Consider the following 22520-nt stretch of genomic DNA (forward strand, 5'->3'; position numbering starts at 1 on the left):
CTTCCTGTCCCTTTATTTAGTGGCAAGTCAACATAGATCACATCATCAAACTCTCACTCTATATAATGACATATTCAAGTCTATCTGTTCATTATTTTTTTGTTAATACTTCAGTGAAAACTGTACAGGTGTTATGTCCAAAGATGTGGAATGAGCCAAAACATATTTCTTTCAATTGCTTATTTCTATCTAACCATGAAGGATGTTAAGATTTATGAATTGACTTTCACCAACACGACTAGATAATTTTATTGTTATGCCTGTGTATTTGATTATTCATTTATTTTTGCTTGTCACATCTAATTTCACATATCCTGTAGGGAGATTCAGATTCTGTGTGGTGTGACCACTAGGTAAATGCAATGAATGTATGTTGTTTTGGAACTCAAGTTTAACTAGTAGCATTTAATTCAATATTTATGTAACTCTATAGAATGTGTCTTAAAACACATAATAATACCTGGTCCAAGAAACTCACCAGTAAAATTAACCAAGTACTCATCTATGAGGAACTGTGGTTCAAAGTCATTGACATTCCTCACATAAACAATAAGATCAAGATCTGATGAGAGTGGCGTTGGTATACCTAAGTCATATGCTTCAACCCTTAGCTAAAACAAAATAAAAATTTGCAGCTTTAGTATAATCATTACATAGGTGGAAGAGAGCTATACAGTACACAAAGCATAATGTTATTAAATATGACAGAACAAATAGGAAAGAAAGAAGATGTGATGAATTACTACTATCTCTTTCACATACACATATGTGTTGTCTACATATTGATACTTTATTTGAAATATATTGATGAAAGGAGGATATCTAAGTGAAACATGAGCTGGAAGAAACTGAATTAGTGAATTATTGATAGTAAGAGGGATTGCAGCCAGACGTCATTAGAGTTACAAGTTGTCATCCTATAGCATCCTGCATACAGTATGTAGGTTGATATTGTATTAGAACGATTTGTTTTGTGCTTTTGAAACCAGAAAATGAAAAATGCACTGAGGTTGCATTTATTGTATTCTTAGAGTTCGACCATAAATGATAACTACATTCATGTGGGAGAAATAACAAATTGTGTAAACAGCCTTTCTGTACTACTTTCTGGAAGACTTTGTTTTCTTTAACATTGTGACCTTTGATATAGCAAGATTAAAAGTGACTCATTCAGTTATATCTTACAAAGCTGATGGGGGAAAACAGTTACATGAATATTAAATAATGAATATTAAATAATTCTAAGTATAGTTGGCAGGTTCAGATAAAAATACACAACAGTACTGAAATTTTAACTTACAAAGGTAAGTTCTGGCCAGAAATTCTGTCTCACTTATATCAATATGTAAATGTTTGTTTGTCCAAAATCATGTACCTCAAAAGTTCTTGACCAATTGCTTTGAAATTTTGACACAACATTGCATTCCATTGTTATATATATAAAAATAGAAAGAAACTTCCACATGGGAAAAATATATTAAAAATAAAGATTCCAAGACCAAGACTTACCAAGCGGGAAAGCGCCGGTAGATAGGCACAATAAATAAAACACACAAACACACACAGAATTTCGAGCTTTCGCAACCAGCGGCTGCTTCGTCAGGAAATAGGGAAGGAAAAGGAAAGATGAAAGGATGTGGGTTTTAAGGGAGAGGGTAAGGAGTCATTCCAATCCCGGGAGCGGAAAGACTTACCTTAGGGAGAAAAAAGGATAGGTATATACTCATGCGCGCGCGCACACACACACACACACACACACACACACACACACACATCCATACATACACAGACACAAGCAGACATATTTAAAGGCAAAGAGTATGGGCAGAGATGTAAGTTGAGGCGGAAGTGTGGAGGCAAAGATGATGTTGAATGACAGGTGAGGTATGAGTGGCGGCAACTTGAAATTAGCGGAGATTGAGGCCTGGTGGATAACGAGAAGAGAGGATATATTGAAGGGCAAGTTCCCATCTCCGGAGTTCGGATAGGTTGGTGTTGGTGGGAAGTATCCAGATAACTCGGACGGTGTAACACTGTGCCAAGATGTGCTGGCCGTGCACCAAGGAATGTTTAGCCACAGGGTGATCCTCATTACCAACGAACACTGTCTGCCTGTGTCCATTCATGCGAATGGACAGTTTGTTGCTGGTCATTCCCACATAGAAAGCGTCACAGTGTAGGCAGGTCAGTTGGTAAATCACGTGGGTGCTTTCACACGTGGCTCTGCCTTTGATCGTGTACACCTTCCGGGTTACAGGACTGGAGTAGGTGGTGGTGGGAGGGTGCATAGAACAGGTTTTACACCGGGGGCGGTTGCAAGGGTAGGAGCCAGAGGATAGGGAAGGTGGTTTGGGGATTTCATAGGGATGAACCAAGAGGTTACAAAAGTTAGGTGGACGGCGGAAAGACACTCTTGGTGGAGTGGGGAGGATTTCATGAAGGATGGATCTCATTTCGGGGCAGGATTTTAGGAAGTCATATCCCTGCTGGAGGCCATATTCAGAGTCTGATCCAGTCCCAGGAAGTATCCTGTCACAAGTGGGGCACTTTTGGGGTTCTTCTGTGAGAGGTTCTGGGTTTGAGGGGATGAGGAAGTGGCTCTGGTTATCTGGTTCTGTACCAGGTCGGGAGGGTAGTTGCAGGATGCAAAAGCTGTTTTCAGGTTGTTGGTGTAATGGTCCAGGGATTCAGGACTGGGGCAGATTCGTTTGCCACGAAGGCCTAGGCTGTAGGGAAGGGACCGTTTGATATGGAATGGGTGGCAGCTGTCATAATGGAGGTACTGTTGCTTGTTGGTGGGTTTGATGTGGACGGATGTGTGAAGCTGGCCATTGGACAGATGGAGGTCAATGTCAAGGAAAGTGGCATGGGATTTGGAGTAGGACCAGGTGAATCTGATGGAACCAAAGGAGTTGAGGTTGGAGAGGAAATTCTGGAGTTGTCCTTCACTGTGAGTCCAGATCATGAAGATGTCATCAATAAATCTGTACCAAACTTTCGGCTGGCAGGCTTGGGTAACCAAGAAGGCTTCCTCTAAGCGACCCATAAATGGGTTGACATATGAGGGGGCCATCCTGGTACCCATGGCTGTTCTCTTTAATTGTTGGTATGTCTGGCCTTCAAAAGTGAAGAAGTTGTGGGTCAGGATAAAGCTGGCTAAGGTGACGAGGAAAGAGGTAGGGTGGCAGGTGATCGGCGTGAAAGGAAGTGCTCCGCTGCAGCGAGGCCCTGGACGTGCGGGATATTTGTGTATAGGGAAGTGGCATCAATGGCTACAAGGATGGTATCCGGGAGTAACAGACTGTGTACGGATTCCAGGCGTTCGAGAAAGTGGTTGGTGTCTTTGATGAAGGATGGGAGACTGCAAGTAATGGGTTGAAGGTGTTGATCTATGTAGGCAGAGATACGTTCTGTGGGGGCTTGGTAACCAGCTACAATGGGGTGGCCAGGATGTATGGGTTTGTGAATTTTAGGAAGTAGGAAGTAGGTAGAAGGTAGGAGTGCGAGGTGTCGGTGGGGTCAGGAGTTTGATGGAGTCAGGTGAAAGGTTTTGTAGGGGGCCTAAGGTTCTGAGGATTCCTTGAAGCTCCGCCTGGACATCAGGAATGGGATTACCTTGGAAAACTTTGTATGTAGAGTTGTCTGAAAGCTGATGCAGTCCCTGAGCCACATACTCCTGACGATCAAATACCACGGTCGTGGAACCCTTGTCAGCTGGAAGAATGATGATGGATCGGTCAGCTTTCAGATCACAGATGGCCTGGGCTTCGGCTGTGGTGATGTTGGGAGTAGGATTAAGGTTTTTCAAGAAAGATTGAGAGGCAAGGCTGGAAGTGAGAAATTACTGGAAGGTTTGGAGAGGGTGATTTTGAAGAAGAGGAGGTGGGTCCCACTGTGATGGAGGATGGAACTGTTCCAGGCAGGGTTCAATTTGGATGGTGTCTTGGGGAGTTGGATCATTAGGAGTGGGATCAGGTTTATTTTTCCTCGTGGCACAGTAATATTTCCAGCAGAGACTACGAGTGTAGGACAGTAAATCTTTGACAAGGGCAGTTTGGTTGAACCTGGGAGTGGGGCTGAAGGTGAGGCCTTTGGATAGGACAGAGGTTTCGGATTGGGAGAGAGGTTTGGAGGAAAGGTTAACTACTGAATTGGGGTGTTGTGGTTCCAGATTGTGTTGACTAGAATTTTGAGGTGTTGGGGGGAGTGGAGCTGGAAGCGGGAGATTGAGAAGATGGGAAAGACTGGGTCTGTGTGCAATGAGAGGAGGTTGAGGTTTGTTGGAAAGGTTGTGGAGGGAACAAAGATTCCAAGACTTACCAAGCGGGAAAGCGCCGGCAAACAGGCACATGAACAAAACACACAAACACACACACAGAATTACGAGCTTTCGCAACTGGCAGTTGCTTCGTCAGGAAAGAGGGAAGGAGAGGGAAAAATGAAAGGATGTGGGTTTTAAGGGAGAGGGTAAGGAGTCATTCCAATCCCGGGAGCGGAAAGACTTCCCTTAGGGGAAAAAAAGGACAGGTGTACACTCGCACACACACACACATATCCATCCGCACATACACAGACACAAGCACCACAAGCTGCTTGTGTCTGTGTATGTGCGGATGGATATGTGTGTGTGTGTGTGTGTGTGTGAGTGTACACCTGTCCTTTTTTTCCCCTAAGGGAAGTCTTTCCGCTCCCGGGATTGGAATGACTCCTTACCCTCTCCCTTAAAACCCACATCCTTTCATTTTTCCCTCTCCTTCCCTCTTTCCTGACGAAGCAACTGCCAGTTGCGAAAGCTCGTAATTCTGTGTGTGTGTTTGTGTGTTTTGTTCATGTGCCTGTCTGCCGGCGCTTTCCCGCTTGGTAAGTCTTGGAATCTTTGTTTTTAATATATTTTTCCCATGTGGAAGTTTCTTTCTGTTTTATATATATATATATATATATATATATATATATATATATATATATATATATATATATATATTGTTGTTGTCTTCAGTCCTGAGACTGGTTTGATGCAGCTCTCCATGCTACTCTATCCTGTGCAAGCTGCTTCATCTCCCAGTACCTACTGCAACCTACATCCTTCTGAATCTGCTTAGTGTACTCATCTCTCGGTCTCCCTCTACGATTTTTACCCTCCACGCTGCCCTCCAACGCTAAATTTGTGATCCCTTGATGCCTCAAAACATGTCCTACCAACCGATCCCTTCTTCTAGTCAAGTTGTGCCACAAACTTCTCTTCTCCCCAATCCTATTCAATACCTCCTCATTAGTTACGTGATCTATCCACCTTATCTTCAGTATTCTTCTGTAGCACCACATTTCGAAAGCTTCTATTCTCTTCTTGTCCAAACTAGTTATCGTCCATGTTTCACTTCCATACATGGCTACACTCCAAACAAACACTTTCAGAAACGACTTCCTGATACATAAATCTATATTCGATGTTAACAACGCTTTCCCGCTTGGTAAGTCTTGGAATCTTTGTTTTTAATATATATATATATATATATATATATATATATATATATATATATATATATATATATATATATATATATAAGAATCATGAAAGAAGGTTGTATACGTGGAAGAACCCTGCAGATACTAAAAGGTATCAGATAGATTATATAATGGTAAGACAGAGATTTAGGAACCAGGTTTTAAGTTGTAAGACATTTCCAGGGGCAGATGTGGACTCTGACCACAATCTATTGGTTATGACCCGTAGATTAAAACTGAAGAAACTGCAAAAATGTGGGAAATTAAGGAGATGGGACCTGGATAAACTGAAAGAACCAGGGGTTGTACAGAGTTTCAGAGAGAGCATAAGGGAACAATTGACAGGAATAGGGGAAAGAAATACAGTAGAAGAAGAATGGGTAGCTCTGAGGGATGTAGTAGTGAAGGCAGCAGAGGATAAAGTAGGTACAAAGACGAGGGCTGCTAGAAATCCTTGGGTAACAGAAGAAATATTGAATTTAATTGATGAAAGGAGAAAATATAAAAATGCAGTAAATGAAGCAGGCAAAAAGGAATACAAACGTCTCAAAAATGAGATCGACAGGAAGTGCAACATGGCTAAACAGGGATGGCTAGAGGACAAATGTAAGGATGTAGAAGCTTATCTCACTAGGGGTAAGATAGATACTGCCTACAGGAAAATTAAAGAGACCTTTGGAGAGAAGAGAACCACGTGTATGAATATCAAGAGCTCAGATGGCAGCCCAGTTCTAAGCAAAGAAGGGAAGGCAGAAAGGTGGAAGGAGTATATAGAAGGTTTATACAAGGGCGATGTACTTGAGGACAATATTATGGAAATGGAAGAGGATGTAGATGAAGACGAAATGGGAGATACGATGCTGCGTGAAGAGTTTGACAGAGCACTGAAAGACCTGAGTCGAAACAAGGCCCCCGGAGTAGACAACATTCCATTAGAACTACTGACGGCCTTGGGACAACCAGTCCTGACAAAACTCTACCAGCTGGTGAGCAAGATGTATGAGACAGGCGAAATACCCTCAGACTTCAAGAAGAATATAATAATTCCAATCCCAAAGAAAGCAGGTGCTGACAGATGTGAAAATTACCGAACTATCAATTTAATAAGCCACGGCTGCAAAATACTAACGCGAATTCTTTACAGACGAATGGAAAAACTGGTAGATGCAGACCTCGGGGAAGATCAGTTTGGATTCCGCCGAAATGTTGGAACACGTGAGGCAATACTGACCTTACGACTTATATTAGAAGAAAGATTAAGAAAAGGCAAACCTACGTTTCTAGGATTTGTAGACTTAGAGAAAGCTTTTGACAATGTTGACTGGAATACTCTTTTTCAAATTCTAAAGGTGGCAGGGGTAAAATACAGGGAGCGAAAGGCTATTTATAATTTGTACAGAAACCAGATGGCAGTAATAAGAGTCGAGGGGCATGAAAGGGAAGCAGTGGTTGGGAAAGGAGTGAGACAGGGTTGTAGCCTCTCCCCGATGTTATTCAATCTGTATATTGAGCAAGCAGTAAAGGAAACAAAAGAAAAATTTGGAGTAGGTATTAAAATTCATGGAGACGAAGTAAAAACTTTGAGGTTCGCCGATGACATTGTAATTCTGTCAGAGACGGCAAAGGACTTGGAAGAGCAGTTGAACGGAATGGACAGTGTCTTGAAAGGAGGATATAAGATGAACATTAACATATATATATATATATATATATATATATATATATATATATATATATATATATATATATATATATATATATATATTAAAAACAAAGATTCCAAGACTTACCAAGCAAGAAAGCACCGGCAGACAGGCACAATGAGGAAAACACACAAACAGAATTACTAGCTTTCGCAACCAATGGTTGCTTCTTCAGGAAAGAGGGAAGGAGAGGGAAAGAAGAAAGGATGTGGGTTTTAAGGGAGAGGGTAAGGAGTCATTCCAATCCCGGGAGCAGAAAGACTTCCCTTAGGGGGAAAAAAGGACAGGATGGATATGTGTGTGTGTGTGTGTGTGTGTGTGTGTGTGTGTGTGTGTCTGTGTGTGTGCGAGTGTGCACCTGTCCTTTTTTCCCCCTAAGGGAAGTCTTTCTGCTCCCGGGATTGGAATGACTCCTTACCCTCTCCCTTAAAACCCACATCCTTTCGTCTTTCCCTCTCCTTCCCTCTTTCCTGAAGAAGCAACCATCGGTTGCGAAAGCTAGTAATTCTGTGTGTGTGTGTGTGTGTGTGTGTGTGTTTGTGTAGAAAGAAACTTCCACATGGGAAAAATATATTAAAAACAAAGATTCCAAGACTTACCAAGCAGTATATATATAAACCAGACTTGTTATCATATAATTTTAAAAATAAGTATGAAAAACTGGACTTGTATTCCAATGCATTGTTGTGTCAAAATTTTAAAGCAGTCTGTCAAAAACTTTTGGAGATTTGTGATAAGGAACATTTATAAATTCTAATGTAAGTAGAAATGTAGATGCTCATTTTTCCAAAATCTCAAATCTGCAGAAGTTCATCATGGATTGTCTTGAGATTTGGACACAACATTGTATTTGAAGGCTCACATGTTTTTATATGCCTTCTCGAACACTGATGGTATATCTGTAATATAAGTCTAGTGAAAGGGAAACATTATAAAATAAGAATACTGATTTGTTAAAAACTGTTAATCTCCAAAACTTCTTGACCGACTGCTTTGAAATTTTGACACAATGATGAAATACAAGGGCACTTTTTAGGTACCTAATTCTTGAATATATGATTGATAACATATGGGTATGTAACTTCTTGACATTTTTTGTAACACGCTTCCCTATTATTAAATTTATATGAGTTTACATAATATATATATTTAAAAAATAGACAAATAAAAACAGTTGTGTATACCAATGAAATGTTGGACCAAATTTCAAAGCAGTTGATCAAAAACTTTCACAGGTTTGTGATTAGGAATATCTATTTTTCTATAAAAGTACAAACATAGCTGTTCGTTTCTTCAGCATCTCAAATCTCTGAAAATTCTTCATCAATTGCTTTGAAATTTTGACATACTGTTGTATTCAAATACTCAAGTGTTTATATATCTACTGGACTGTCATCTGGTATATATTTAATATATATGTAATAAAAGAGGAAATGTTATAGAAATGTAATTGTTGGTTTGTTCAAAATCATTAATCTTCTAAATTTCTTGAGCAATTGCTTTGAAATTTTGACAAAACAATGAATTCTAATATGAGCATGTTTTTATGTGTCTAATTCTTTAATATCTATCTACATCTATGTTTATATTCCACAAGCCACCCAATGGTGTGTGGCAGAGGGCACTTTAAGTGCCACTGTCATTACCTCCCTTTCCTGCTCCGGTCGCGTATGGTTCGCGGGAAGAACGACTGTCTGAAAGCCTCCGTGCGCGCTCAAATCTCTCTAATTTTACATTCGTGATCTCCTCGGGAGGTATAAGTAGGAGGGAGGCAATATATTCGATACCTCATCCAGAAACGCACCCTCTCGAAACCTGGCGAGCAAGCTACACCATAATGCAGAGCGCCTCTCTCGCAGAGTCTACCACCTGAGTTTGTTAAACACCTCCGTAACGCTATCACGGTTACCAAATAACCCTGTGACGAAACTCGCCACTCTTCTTTGGATCTTCTCTATCTCCTCCGTCAACCCGACCTGGTACGGATCCCACACTGATGAGCAATACTCAAGTATAGGTCGAACGAGTGTTTTGTAAGCCACCTCATTTGTTGATGGACTACATTTCCTAAGGACTCTCCCAATGACTCTCAACCTTGTACCCACCTTACCCACAATTAATTTTATATGATCATTCCACTTCAAATCATTCCGCATGCATACTCCCAGATATTTTACAGAAGTAACTGCTACCAGTGTTTGTTCTGCTATCATATAATCATACAATAAAGGATCCTTCTTTCTATGTATTCGCAATACATTACATTTGTCTATGTTAAGGGTCAGTTGCCACTCCCTGCACCAAGTGCCTATCGGCTGCAGATCTTCCTGCATTTCGCTACAATTTTCTAATGCTGCAACTTCTCTGTATACTACAGCATCATCCGCGAAAAGCCGCATGGAACTTCCGACACTATCTATATATTGTGAAAAGCAATGGTCCCATAACACTCCCCTGTGGCACGCCAGAGGTTTCTTTAACGTCTGTAGACGTCTCTCCATTGATAACAACATGCTGTGTTCTGTTTGCTAAAAACTCTTCAATCCAGCCACACAGCTGGTCTGATATTCTGTAGGCTCTTACTTTGTTTATCAGGCAACAGTGCAGAACTGTATCGAATGCCTTCCAGAAGTCAAGGAAAATAGCATCTACCTGGGAGCCTGTATCTAATATTTTCTGGGTCTCATGAACAAATAAAGCGAGTTGGGTCTCACACAATTGTTGTTTCCGGAATCCATGCCGATTCCTACAGAGTAGATTCCAGGTTTCCAAAAATGACATGATACTCGAGCAAAATACATGTTCTAAAATTCTACAACAGATCGACGTCAGAGATATAGGTCTATAGTTTTGCGCATCTGCTCGATGACCCTTCTTGAAGACTGGGACTACCTGTGCTCTTTTCCAATCATTTGTAACCTTCCGTTCCTCTAGAGACTTGCGGTACACGGCTGTTAGTAGGGGGGCAAGTTCTTTCGCGTACTCTGTGTAGAACCGAATTGGTATCCCGACAGGTCCAGTGGACTTTCCTCTGTTGAGTGATTCCTGTTGCTTTTCTATGCCTTGGACACTTATTTTGATGTCAGCCATTTTTTCATTTGTGCGACGATTTAGAGAAGGAACTGCAGTGCGGTCTTCCTCTGTGAAACAACTTTGGAAAAAGGTGTTTAGTATTTCAGCTTTACGTGTGTCATCCTCTGTTTCAATGCCATCATCATCCTGGAGTGTCTGGATATGCTGTTTCGAGCCACTTACTGATTTAACGTAAGACCAGAAATTCCTAGGATTTTCTGTCAAGTCGGTACATAGAATTTTACTTTTGAATTCACTGAACGCTTCACGCATAGCCCTCGTTACGCTAACTTTGACATTGTTTAGCTTCTGTTTGTCTGAGAGGTTTTGGCTGCGTTTAAACTTGGAGTGAAGCTCTCTTTGCTTTCACAGTAGTTTCCTAACTTTGTTGTTGTACCACAGTGGGTTTTTCCTGTCCCTCACAGTTTTACTCGGCATGTACCTGTCTAAAACGCATTTTACGATTGCCTTGAACTTTTTCCATAAACACTCAACATTGTCAGTGTCGGAACAGAAATTTTCGTTTTGATGTGTTAGCTAGTCTGAAATCTGCCTTCTATTACTCCTGCTAAACAGATAAACCTTCCTCCTTTTTTTATATGTACATTTTTAATAAAAAATATATAAATTTATTTATGTAACATGCAAAGGGAAAACATTGTTATCAAAAATCTCAAAATGATTTACTTCACAGTTTTACACAATATAGTAATAATGTTTAGATACATATAGACTATACACTTTTTAATATATAAATATACGTGTAAAATATACAATAGTTAAATTTTATTATCAGACAGGAAAGCTGTAATTATGGCTTATTGGTTTATGATTGGAATACTACTACAGAATCCAATTAATTTGCAATAACGATAACCAAAACTCAAGGTCAGAGAGTGGGGGGGGGGGGGGGGGGGAGTATATAGGCAAAGGGGTGGGAGGAAATGGACATAGAAAACTGGAAGGAGAAGATGGGCAAAGAGAAGGGGCAGGAGGAAATGGAGAGAGAGGGGTACAGAAAAGATGGACAGGGAAGGGGTAGCAGTCATGGAGTGAGAGAGGATAGAGGGGGGGCAGGAGGAGATAAAGAGGGGGTAGAGAGGGTGATGGACAGAGGGGGGGGGGGGGGGGAAGGAGGATGAACTGGACAAAGAAAGGGGGTGGGAGACATAGACAGAGATGGGGGAGAGAAGGAGATTAGGATGTATATCCAATTCCTAAGCATATTAGAAATGTGTACTTTCTCTTTTCTTTCTTTTGCATTTAAGCAGACAGAGCCACAGAAAAGCATGGCCAGGTACAGGCAGTAATTTTACAGTTTTCTTGAGCTAATTTTCCATTTGAGATAATTTTAAGTAAATTATAACAAAGCACATTTACAAAAGTAGGAAAATTAATATGCCTGTTACTAAAAGTTATGGGCTACAGCTGTACAAATTAGGCTTAATGGAGTGGAAACAGAATCAGTATTTACCTCATAAATCTTCTGTTTCTCTCGATCTAGTGGTTCTTTCAGCTCAATAACTCCTGTTTTATCATTAATGTGAAATGTTTTCCAACTTCCTGTTGGGTCTGGTTTTAACCGATAACGAACAGCAGCATTCAATCCAACATCATAGTCAACAGCTTCTACTTGAACAATACTGCTACCAACAGTTGTGTTCTGAAAGTAGTTTAAAAATTTTACAATAAAATGGCATTTTTCATTGCTTGTACATGTTTCATATTCAAACTAAGATTGCATGAAGATGAACCAAAATTTTTTTGATTGACATTATATTCAAGGCCCATTTAAGACCTAACTGACACAAGCAGCCACTTGGGGTACCAAGATGAGAGGTGTGCCATACACACACCCCTTCGAAAAATCTCTACAAGGGTGTATCATACTTAGTACTGAAAACAACCCATTTTCACACTAACCAGATTTAGTTTTAGTTTTAAAAATCTTACCAAGAACCAAGGAAGAACAATTAATGTATGTGATAGGTTATGAATTAGGCATGGGGTGGTGAGGGGCACCAAATGATATGATGCTTATGTGGAAAAATGGGAGGGAGGGTGCCAAATAATATGTCAGTTGTATGGAAATATTTCTTGAACTGGCCCTGATTATATACAGCAGTAGCCTCTTGGTGTGAGAATGTGGAGCTGATGCCATGCATTCCTACAGACAGATATTTTTTTAAGTCACACTTGAACTATGCTTTCCAATAGATTTGTTTACTATGCTTTCCAATAGGTATATTTGGGGACTCTAATATTTTATACTATTATCATACTATACTTTTGCAATCACCTCATAGAGCTGAATCCCCCATGTTCTAACTTGCTGGAAATCAGTAAATTGTGCCTGGTTTGCACTGATGTACTAAATGAATTACCAACAACATGTAGACTGGCCAACCTGGTTGTGATATTTTGACAGATTTTCCATGTTTGTGTACCCAAGTACAAAACTGGTTCCCCATTTGTGACAACTTCAACACATTTCTAATGTAGAGCATGGAATAAATAATTTGTAGAGACATGTCAAACGTATCTTTCTATGTCTCTTACACATTGAGTCAGGCACAGCAAGGCAGTATTTTTAATATGGATCTGAATGTCACTACACTGTGAGTAGATTGCTTATGACCAAACAGAGAACAGGTATAGCTGATGATGTTACAGAATGTCTCAATTAAGGAAAGGAGCCATACAACATTTATGTACAAGGCAAAAGCTGCCTCTTAGGAAGAGCAACCATAAAATCAAAAATAATACAATATCTAAAAAGTGGACATAAATTTTTGAGAGGTTCTAATTCCCATTCAAGATATGGAAATGCTAGGTTATTATAATGAAATAAGGACAAACTGGGTCATTAACCTTTAAGATAGAATTGACACATTGCTCAGTTCATTACTGGGAGGGGTAAGAAAGTTTACAGAGATGCACAAATGAGACTAACAAGAATTTTGTTTATGAAGAGAATAGCAACAGAATGTTTTGTTTCAGAGGAAGTTGTCACCAACTGAATAGTACTACTGTTTGGGAATCTAAATAAATTTAATTCATCAGTCATATGATGCAGTTATGGATAAAAAATGAGTGCTGCTTAAAAATAATATCTGTTTAAGAATTTTGTCTGTGTCATACAGTGTCTCTCATGAAAGATGTCCATGTCCGCAGGTCACATGGTGCATTTGCCAGCTGCTGCTGCTGTCTCTGTGCATAGTTCTTGGACACCAATACTTTGGACATGCCCCCTACACTGTGTGACTAAGGGTACTGGTGTTTCCTTTTGAGTTTTTTTGTCAAATTTAATTGCTTCAAATATTGTTACTAGACATCATTATTGGAACTTTCCCTGCCCATATGTCACAGGGCCCAGTCCTCAGAGAGAAACACCATGCACATGTCTTCTATACTGTGTTTGGGTGTTTTGTTTTGAGATTCCTGTCAAATTTACATTTGGTATGGTATACATGAAGGAGTAACAAGTACTTCTTGTATTGAACTATGCAAAAACAGAATAATATGTAGAATTAATGTGAAAATTGCCCAGGGTGCATGTCCCCAATGATTTGAAGATATTTCGACAGACTACTCTGTGTTACACAAATGAAGGCCTAGAACACCTCAAGTTTTGACTGAAAATAAAGTAGATGGAATAGGGGAGGCCTTGGAAAGAAGTCTGAGAAGATTTCTGTGCCATTTGGCACTTCAGATTGGTGTATCAAGAGCATCTGCTCACAGAGCTGTGTACAAACTGAAACTGAAACCATACAGAATAATGGTAGTGCTCAACTGAGGAACTCAGACACTGTTGCTCAATGTTGTTATTGCAACTGACTGCTACAGTCTGCACATGATAGGGAAGTTGTCCCTTAGATGCTTTATTTCCTCATGAAGCATGGCTGCATTTGTCAGGCTACATCAATTCTCAGAACAAGTGATGTTGGAGTTGTGGAAATCTTCATGAATCACATGATGTGAAAACAGGAGTGTGGTGTGTAACTTGTGCAACAGAAATTATTGGACCAATCTTTTACCATGAAACAATACATTCTGACAGGTATGTAAACAATATACTGTCCCCTTTCCCACAAGAGTAACACCTAACGAAAAGATGTAGGGTTATTTCATACAGGACAATGCAAGACAACACACCCCAAATGCCTCTATGATAGCCATATGAAGTGTTTTTGATAATAGGATAGTTGGCTAGCCTCCCAAAATTTGCCAAGTGTTTTCTAATGTGTGTAGGAGACGTCAGGCTGCTCTAACCACAGAGGGACATAATTTTGAGCATGTACTGTAATGTTGATGATGTTTAACTGAGGAACTGTGCACGCAGCTGACTGCTGGCAGGTTAGTATCTGAGAGTTGGGCACAGCAGTAGCCTGCAGACGCAGAGTTGGCAGCCAGTGGCCATACCATACAAACCACAGACCCCTCCTGTGCTTTTTCCGTGAGACACTCTGTATTTGTTCCAGTTGGTTATGTGCACTTTTATTTGCACTACCATACAATGTTAATATTTGAAACTGTGATTTTCTTTGTTATTAGCTTTGCAGTTTGAGCTGACAGGAGTAGCCGGATGCATACAAAATATTTGGGAAGAATCATATCATTATGGTTAGCAGTTCTATTATGTGAAAAGTTCATAAAACAATAAATAAATGAATACTGTAAAGAATGATTGGCTGCATTGCTATTACTTTAATAAATAACCTTTAAATGATAAGGAAACATGGCAGATGGCAAAAAGTAACAATTTTATCTAGAATCAAACAATGGAAAGTCCAGTATGGAATAACAACAATATGCAATGGACAGATTGCTACTCACCAAACAGAGGAGGTATTGAATTGTAGACAGGCACAATGAAAAATAATTCTAAAAGTATGCAGCTGTTGCCCAAAGTCTTTCAACCTTCTCTCTCTCTCTCTCTCTCTCTCTCTCTCTCTCTCTCTCTCTCTCTCTCCCTCTCTCCCTCTCACACACACACATACACAAACACACATGGCCACTGTCATCTCCAGGCATAGCCCAAATGTGTCTGCAACTGCAATTATTTCTCACTGCTTAAAAAAAAAAAAAAAATTGGTGAAAACAAATATCAGGGTGTGGTAAAAATAGACCTTCAGAACTGTACATTAGACTGCAGCTGAAATCAAAATGTGTAAGCAACTTTTGAAGTTGTTTAACAGTTATGTGAACTATCACAGAACATTTCCTGAATCAAGGCAAAGATGCTGTTGCACACAGTATATGCATTGTTCTTCCAGTTTATCCAGAATTAGAAATTGTGGGAGTGTTAAAGAACGACTTACCTACAGTTAAGGAGAGGTAATGTCAGTTTCAAGTTCTGGATCATTCCATAAGGTCAACTGGAAAATTGAGAGTGATTTGACATGGGTCTCAAAGCAGTATCACAGAATTTTGGATTCAGATTCACAGATGGTAAAAGGAAAACTTGTCCCACAAGATTAAGCAAACACCTCATGGTAAAGTGAGGGATTTAAGTATAAAATTCACTGTGCAGTGTAGAAAAGTCAGAGAAGTGTGGTTATATGATCACAAAGTCTTCCTCGATGGTTAGTTTGTCCCTGATGAAGAAAGTGCAGGCAGTCATTGGAGGCTTTAGATGATACCCAAATTCATGTTGCCAGAAACAGCAAAACTTATAAACTCTGTGAAATCCTACACATTAAACAATTTGACTGAAGACCAGTCACTAAATGAATCAGCTCATACACAGGGAAGTTTTTAGAGATGTACCACATTACCTGTGAGGTAGAAATTCAAATTTGTCACAATCACCCTTTGTGAGTAACATTATCATACTAGATTATTTGAAATGTTTTTATTTTCCCAGTCTTAGAACATTTATTCTTACCACTTAACCTATTATTTTGCTTCTCATGGAACTGTTTTTCATTTGACAGTGCATTCTCTACCCCAGGGATTGTAAATTAAGGTTTTTCCCCAGTACCATAAGTTTCCAGCACAGACTTTTTGCAATAGTTTATGGTATACATGTTGTTCATTCAGGTGATATTGAAAGTATACAAAGAAGAGTAACAAGAATGGTCATAGCTTTCTTTGACTCATAGGAGAGTGTCATAGAGATACTGTGAAAAAAATAATAATGATAAAGAACTGTATGGCCAGTTGCTTGAAGATAGATGCAAACTATCCCATGAAAGCTAACTTTCAAAGTTTCAAGAACCAAGTGAGGACTCTAGGAATATACTCAACCCCTACCTAACACTCCCACAGATATTTCAAAGACAATATTACACTAATTGCAGCTTGCACAGAGACATTCAAGCAACCATTCTTCCTGCACCTTACATGTGACTGGAATGAGAGGCCCTACTAAATAATTGTTGGAGAAGTAACCTCTGCCATGCATTTCACAGTGGTTTGTGGGGATTAGATGTAAGTGTAGTTGACCCTAGTCTTCTACACATTTGTGAATGTGAGCATGGAGGTGGCAGTTATTGTTCACACATGCAGTGTTTCATGCAATCTCTGTGTTCTTCAATAAGTCACCTGCTGCCTTATGAAATTTTAGTGTATTTGGAAAACCATATTTCCAATTTTTTCAATCATTTTAAGAATAGGTGTCTCTATTGAACATATAGAGAGCCTGTCATTTTCAATCACTTTTTAACTATTGATTAAATCAATTTAGTTAGAACAAATGTCTCAGTCCTAGTCACCTTTGATCTTAATACGGCAGATGTACATCCTTGTTGCCAAAAATTGTTAAGTATCATAAGGATCTCACTTCTCCTCTTCATTAGAACAGACACTTACTCTACCTCTCCTTACCACATGTAAAAATATGTTTAAGCTATGGTAGTAAACTGATAAATATTGTTGGAAGGATAAAACTTTGGTACAGCCAATAGCAAAGTTGTTCATGCCACCTAACTCAGACACTGACACCAATACTCAAGTGATCCTTATAAGTGAAATGTCTCGATTTTTGAATATTGTTATTTTAACTCCAGATCATAGGAGGTATGTACAATTTAGTCTCATAGTAGTACTACTTACCTCAGGTACTCTAACTGTTACATTCTGGGATGGATTCACAAACACTGGAGCATTGTCATTGAAATCAGTTACACAAATACTAATATTCATTACAGCAATATTTGGAGGTGTACCAAGATCTTTTGCTTGTATCCTTAAGCTATAATTTCCATACAATCCTTTCAGTGGTTTTAATGTTATTATTCTCCCTGTTAAAAAATCCAGATTCTCTATGGCGAATAAGCCTGTGAAAAGAAGAGATAATATTCATTTGTACCATTAATATTGATGTTTAAATATTAAATGTTGTTAGTATTTGCAATCATCATCAAATTTCATTTCATGGAAGTAAATGAAGTATAAATAGATAGCAAATATCTACCTTTTGCATTTCCTGATGTAATAGAGAAATGAATTTTTCCATTTGGAGTGTCTGGGTCATCTGCATCAGAAGCCTTTATTAATGTTACCACCTCATGGACTTCATGAAATTCTGTAATTATTATGCAGCCATAAATTGGCTCAAATATTGGTGATTCATCATTTACATCAATGACTGTAACCCTATAATAACAAAAACAGAACATATTAAAACATTGTAGAGGCTACTATTCAAATGAAACTGTAAAGTTCTGCATGGAAAACTAACAATGGGTGTAATAAACAAAATCACTCACTGTACAGTTGAGGGCTTGAATTGGTGACAGGCACATAAAGAAGACAGAAAATATATTGCTGACTACAATGACATTATTCAGAGTCTGTTTACAAAAAAATACACATGTATGGCTACATTAGGCGTATCTTGCTGAGGTAAAGTAGCCAGTGCATGTCATTTTTTTCTTGTGAAGCAGGTGACTGTCCAAAACCTCAGAAATGTACCCAACCTTTTTCATGTGCACACTCAGTGTCTCTAGTATACAATCACACACATACAAACACGCACACGCACAAGAACAGTGCCCTTGTCTACGTACAGAAACCAACACATTTTCACAATTTTGTTAATAACCAAGTTACAGGAATCGACTTTTTAATGTAATTGTGGTTTCTTTTGAGAAGATTAGCACATTTCTATGAGACAAAGTCAGCAATGTAACTCTTTTTTGGATCCAACATTAAAGTAAAAAGGAAAAATGTATTGAATATGGTGATTTTTGTGCTGTTGTTGCAGCCATTTGAAAAGAACAGCACCTGAATGTTTGTGCCATTCTCCATGGAAATTACTACTTATGTAACTAAGACAAACAATATCTGATTTTATGACACTCTCAAGAGTTACATAAACTTCCAGGTGATGTCCCATTCAACTGGCCATAATAAATGAATATATTCAGTGCTGTTTTTCTGGGGAAATGCTGGGGGATGCGTACCCCTAAACTTTTTTGTCAACAAAGTAATTTTTTTACGATATCATATTGCTATCTCTGAATGTGCAAAAGTTTTGGACTCGTCAAATTGGCCTGACAATCCTGGAATAACATATGGTGAAATGAATATCAAAACTTTATCTTGTCGTTTTGATATTCCAGAGAGAAAAATATGTAGAGTATTTTGGGAGTATCTGATGGAGAAAATAATTCCAGCATCCCTCCTTCCTCTTCAGAATGCACTGAAATGTGCTCTTACATGAACGAGTAAATGTGAACATGGGTTTTCCCAAATGAATCTGTTCGTCTTGCCAAGAAGAGCTTCATTTTATCTTTCCACAGTCAGCAATCTGATGTTCATAAAGTTGGTTGGTCCTCCACTGATGTTGTTCCAATCCATGGACTATGTACACTCTTGGTTCATGAAAGGCAACATTTTGCTACTGACAGCAAGAGTAAAGTAAGAAGGCCTGAAGACTACAGCAGCCATGAACTGAAGTCAGTTTGGAAAATGTTGTAATGCTATTAATGTTGGTTAAACTGTAGTTTTATAGTTAAATAAATTTTCAGCTGTATTAAAAATTGGGTCAGTTGAAGCACAGGATATCATCCCATCATCTATGTCTATTTTGGGAGCCAAACAAGGTTACAAAAGATTTTTGTAGTGTAGTTTCTATTGTTGTTGATAATAGGTGTGGATGGTTTTTGTTGTATTGTGTCTTTTCATGGTGTTTTATAGGTTAAACTATGTGTTCGGTAATATTTCCTTGTGCTTGTTTTGTGTGTCGGAGGGTTGATTGAACTCACCTGTTTCATTTGAGGTGAATTATAGGTCAATTGAACTCTACGATACCATTTTCTTTTATTGTTCAGGGGTTGATGGGAATCGCATGCTTCATTTGAGGTGATGTAAACTTAAGTGTTCAATACCACATTCTCTTGTATGTTTGGGTGTTTCTTGGTATCGCTTGCTTAATTTGAGCTGTAAAGTCAACTGAAGAGTCTGATACCATTTTTATTTAGTTCGGCTTGTTGATGACATCATGGCTAAAAGCAGATGAGTGGTATCCCATCCTTCAGTTATAAGTAATTTTCGCTGCATTATATTCAATGCCGGAGTACCCTCAAACTTTTTTTTAGAAAAAAAAGACTGCATATATTCAATGTATTTTTACTTTTTAATTTCTTTTTGGATCTATAAGAGGGTTTAACCAATGTCTTTTGTCTCATAGAACTCTACTATGTTGGAAAAAATTAATTAGAAACATTTGTGACCTAATTTTTACACTTTAGGTACTGCTTAGACATATGAAAGAGTTTTATCAGTAGAATTATACAAATCTCCCATTGACTGAAGATAAAAGAAAAGAAACAAATAGGTCTGCATATTCATCTCAGTGATTAATACTGAGTGTTGAAGTGCAGTGGTTATCATACCAGACTCACATTCGGGAGGTCAATGTTTCAAACCCATGTCTGGCCATCCTGATTTAGGTTTTTTGTGATTTCCCTAAATCACATAAGGCAAATGCCAAGAAGGTTCCTTGAAAAGGGCACAGCCACTTTCCTTCTCCATCCTTCCATAATACAAGCTTGTGCTCCATCTGTAATGATATCATTGTCGACGGGATGTTAAACACTAATCTCCTCCCCCTCAGTGATAATGAAGTTGCAAAATTGCTCAATTTGCTAAATAACCATAAATCAGAGAGGCAGCATTCCAGAAATATTGCCATAAAATGGTAGCCAGGCAGTGATGGTGTGCAAGTAATTGCCTGTGAAGAGCTGGCCACTAAAATTTTTTAGGATATAATAACCTTTCATTATATGCCATGCATTTTCAAAACGGTGAACCAATCTTTTCTTTGAGGATGACAGCTTTGTAGTACTGGACACAGAAATTTTGAGCATTTTCTGTAAAAATATATGAGTAAAGAAGAGTGATAAACATTCACTTTCTGCTTTCTTTTTCATCAGTCATTGTTGATAGTTATTGATCTATTTGTCAGAATAAAAGTTGACTCATATTCTTAGATTAGCAAAAAGTAGTGAAACACTTGGTCTTTAGTTTTCATTATGAAAAACATTGTACCTTACCGTACTTTGTATCTGTTAATTTACTGCAGTGTAATGTCTATTGTGTGACTTACCATCTTAACAAATTAACAGCATTATGATATTACTAGTATAGTTGATTTTATAGTCAAGCATTACTAGTAAACACCACATAAATATTGTGTGTAACAAAACCAGCAAATTATTAGCCTAATCTGAAGAGTAACAACACTCAAGAGATAAGGAATATGCACCTACACAGTGGTAATATATCATTTACACAAACAGTGTAAGGAATAGTTGATTGTTTAGGAGCACATGACCACTTTCATTATAGATGAAGCATGGTACACAGCAATAGTATGCATATGTTCTGCAGTTAAATTTTACCAGAATACTTTCGCAGTTTTGCAGCCTCAAGCTGCAAGACTGTTTCTTGTAACTGTTTTTAATGAATAAACCAATTACAAATGCTAATCTCTAACAAACTTGATGGGTGTTGTACATGAGAACAATAGACAGTATGAAAGTGTTTTTACCCAATTTGTTTGAATGCATTTCTACTTTCTCCACTAGAGTATCCAAACTGGTAATTATCCCAAGCTTCAATAATTAACATATAGCTACTCTGTTGTTCACGGTCCAGTTTGTCTGATACATTCAAAATACCATTGTCAGGGTGAATCTGGAACTTTCCCTAAACAAAAAGAAATGTTATTTGTAAAATTTTATATTATGTTTAAATTTTGGGAAAAACAAGAGAAAGATTACAATCCACAAAAATAAAAACAAACCAAGAATATACAGACTTTTATTTACACTGTCACTGATTTGACATGATTTATATTAGCCATTAATGCAACTCTTAGCAAAAAAACTAGAAAATTTAAAAAAAAGTTATTTAAAATATTGTATAGAACTTTATTAATTAACAAATGCACAATCCCAAACCACAGAATCCAACCAAACTAATTAAAAAAACAAGGGCAAAAGAATATTTACAATTTATAACTTTAAATATGTGAGAAATAAAGTCTATGTTGTTTCATATAATGAATGTAGCCATGTCAGCCACTTATGAATGAAATCAACAGCAAGTGGAGGCTAGCTGACATGAATGGCTGTAGGAAAAATGTGAACAAATTGAAAAAGAAATGGTGACTCCAGTAACAGATTCAGCAAAAATTACAGTCAACATATTTTCTGAAATTAAAAGCAAAGGCATCAACATTGGTAATGCAATAGGAATTCCACTCTAAAATGGAGAGATAAGAGCAGATGGTAAGATTAGATTGAGAGAGGAGGCACAGGCAGAAGGAAAGATTTTTCATTGGCACTTAAAGAAGAAAACACAGAGCAGGGAACTGGTAGCTGTCTCCCAGTCAACACCACTGCTGCCCTGTGGTATAGCTTATTTTTCACACTTTTCCCCTTTGTTATGTGTTGGAATTATGTCTTGGAGTACCGCAGCAAAAATCAACAACATATTTTTGATGTAAAAGTGGGCAGTAAGAACATGGTGTAAAGTGGATAACTCCACATGTTTCATGCAGTTCATCAAAGACTGAATTTTTATTCTCACTTCCACAAAAATGTGTGTGAATTCCTAAGGGGCCAAATGGCTGCCATCATTAGTCCCTAGACTTACACACTGCTAAGAACAATACAAACACACACACACACACACACACACACACACACACACACACACACACACACACACACACACACACAAGCCCGAGGGAAGACTTGAACCTCCAGCGGGAGGAGCCATGCAATCCGT

At 38.4% G+C, this 22520-nt stretch overlaps 1 protein-coding gene across 4 annotated transcripts in view; it reads right to left on the reverse strand.

Annotated features, from left to right (window-relative positions):
* The window catches only part of LOC126267060 (cadherin-23-like), a 458700-nt gene that overhangs the window by 88305 nt on the left and 347875 nt on the right, over positions 1-22520 (reverse strand). For all 4 annotated transcript variants that reach the window (XM_049971900.1, XM_049971901.1, XM_049971902.1 and 1 more), the window contains 5 exons: positions 21277-21434; positions 17695-17876; positions 17334-17557; positions 11752-11940; positions 479-611 (listed from right to left, as the gene is read on the reverse strand). In XM_049971900.1, coding sequence (XP_049827857.1) covers positions 479-611; positions 11752-11940; positions 17334-17557; positions 17695-17876; positions 21277-21434 — 886 coding nt within the window. The remainder of the gene's footprint in view (positions 1-478; positions 612-11751; positions 11941-17333; positions 17558-17694; positions 17877-21276; positions 21435-22520) is intronic.

This window comes from Schistocerca gregaria, chromosome 4, assembly GCF_023897955.1.
Source record: "Schistocerca gregaria isolate iqSchGreg1 chromosome 4, iqSchGreg1.2, whole genome shotgun sequence".
NCBI lineage: Eukaryota > Metazoa > Arthropoda > Insecta > Orthoptera > Acrididae > Schistocerca > Schistocerca gregaria.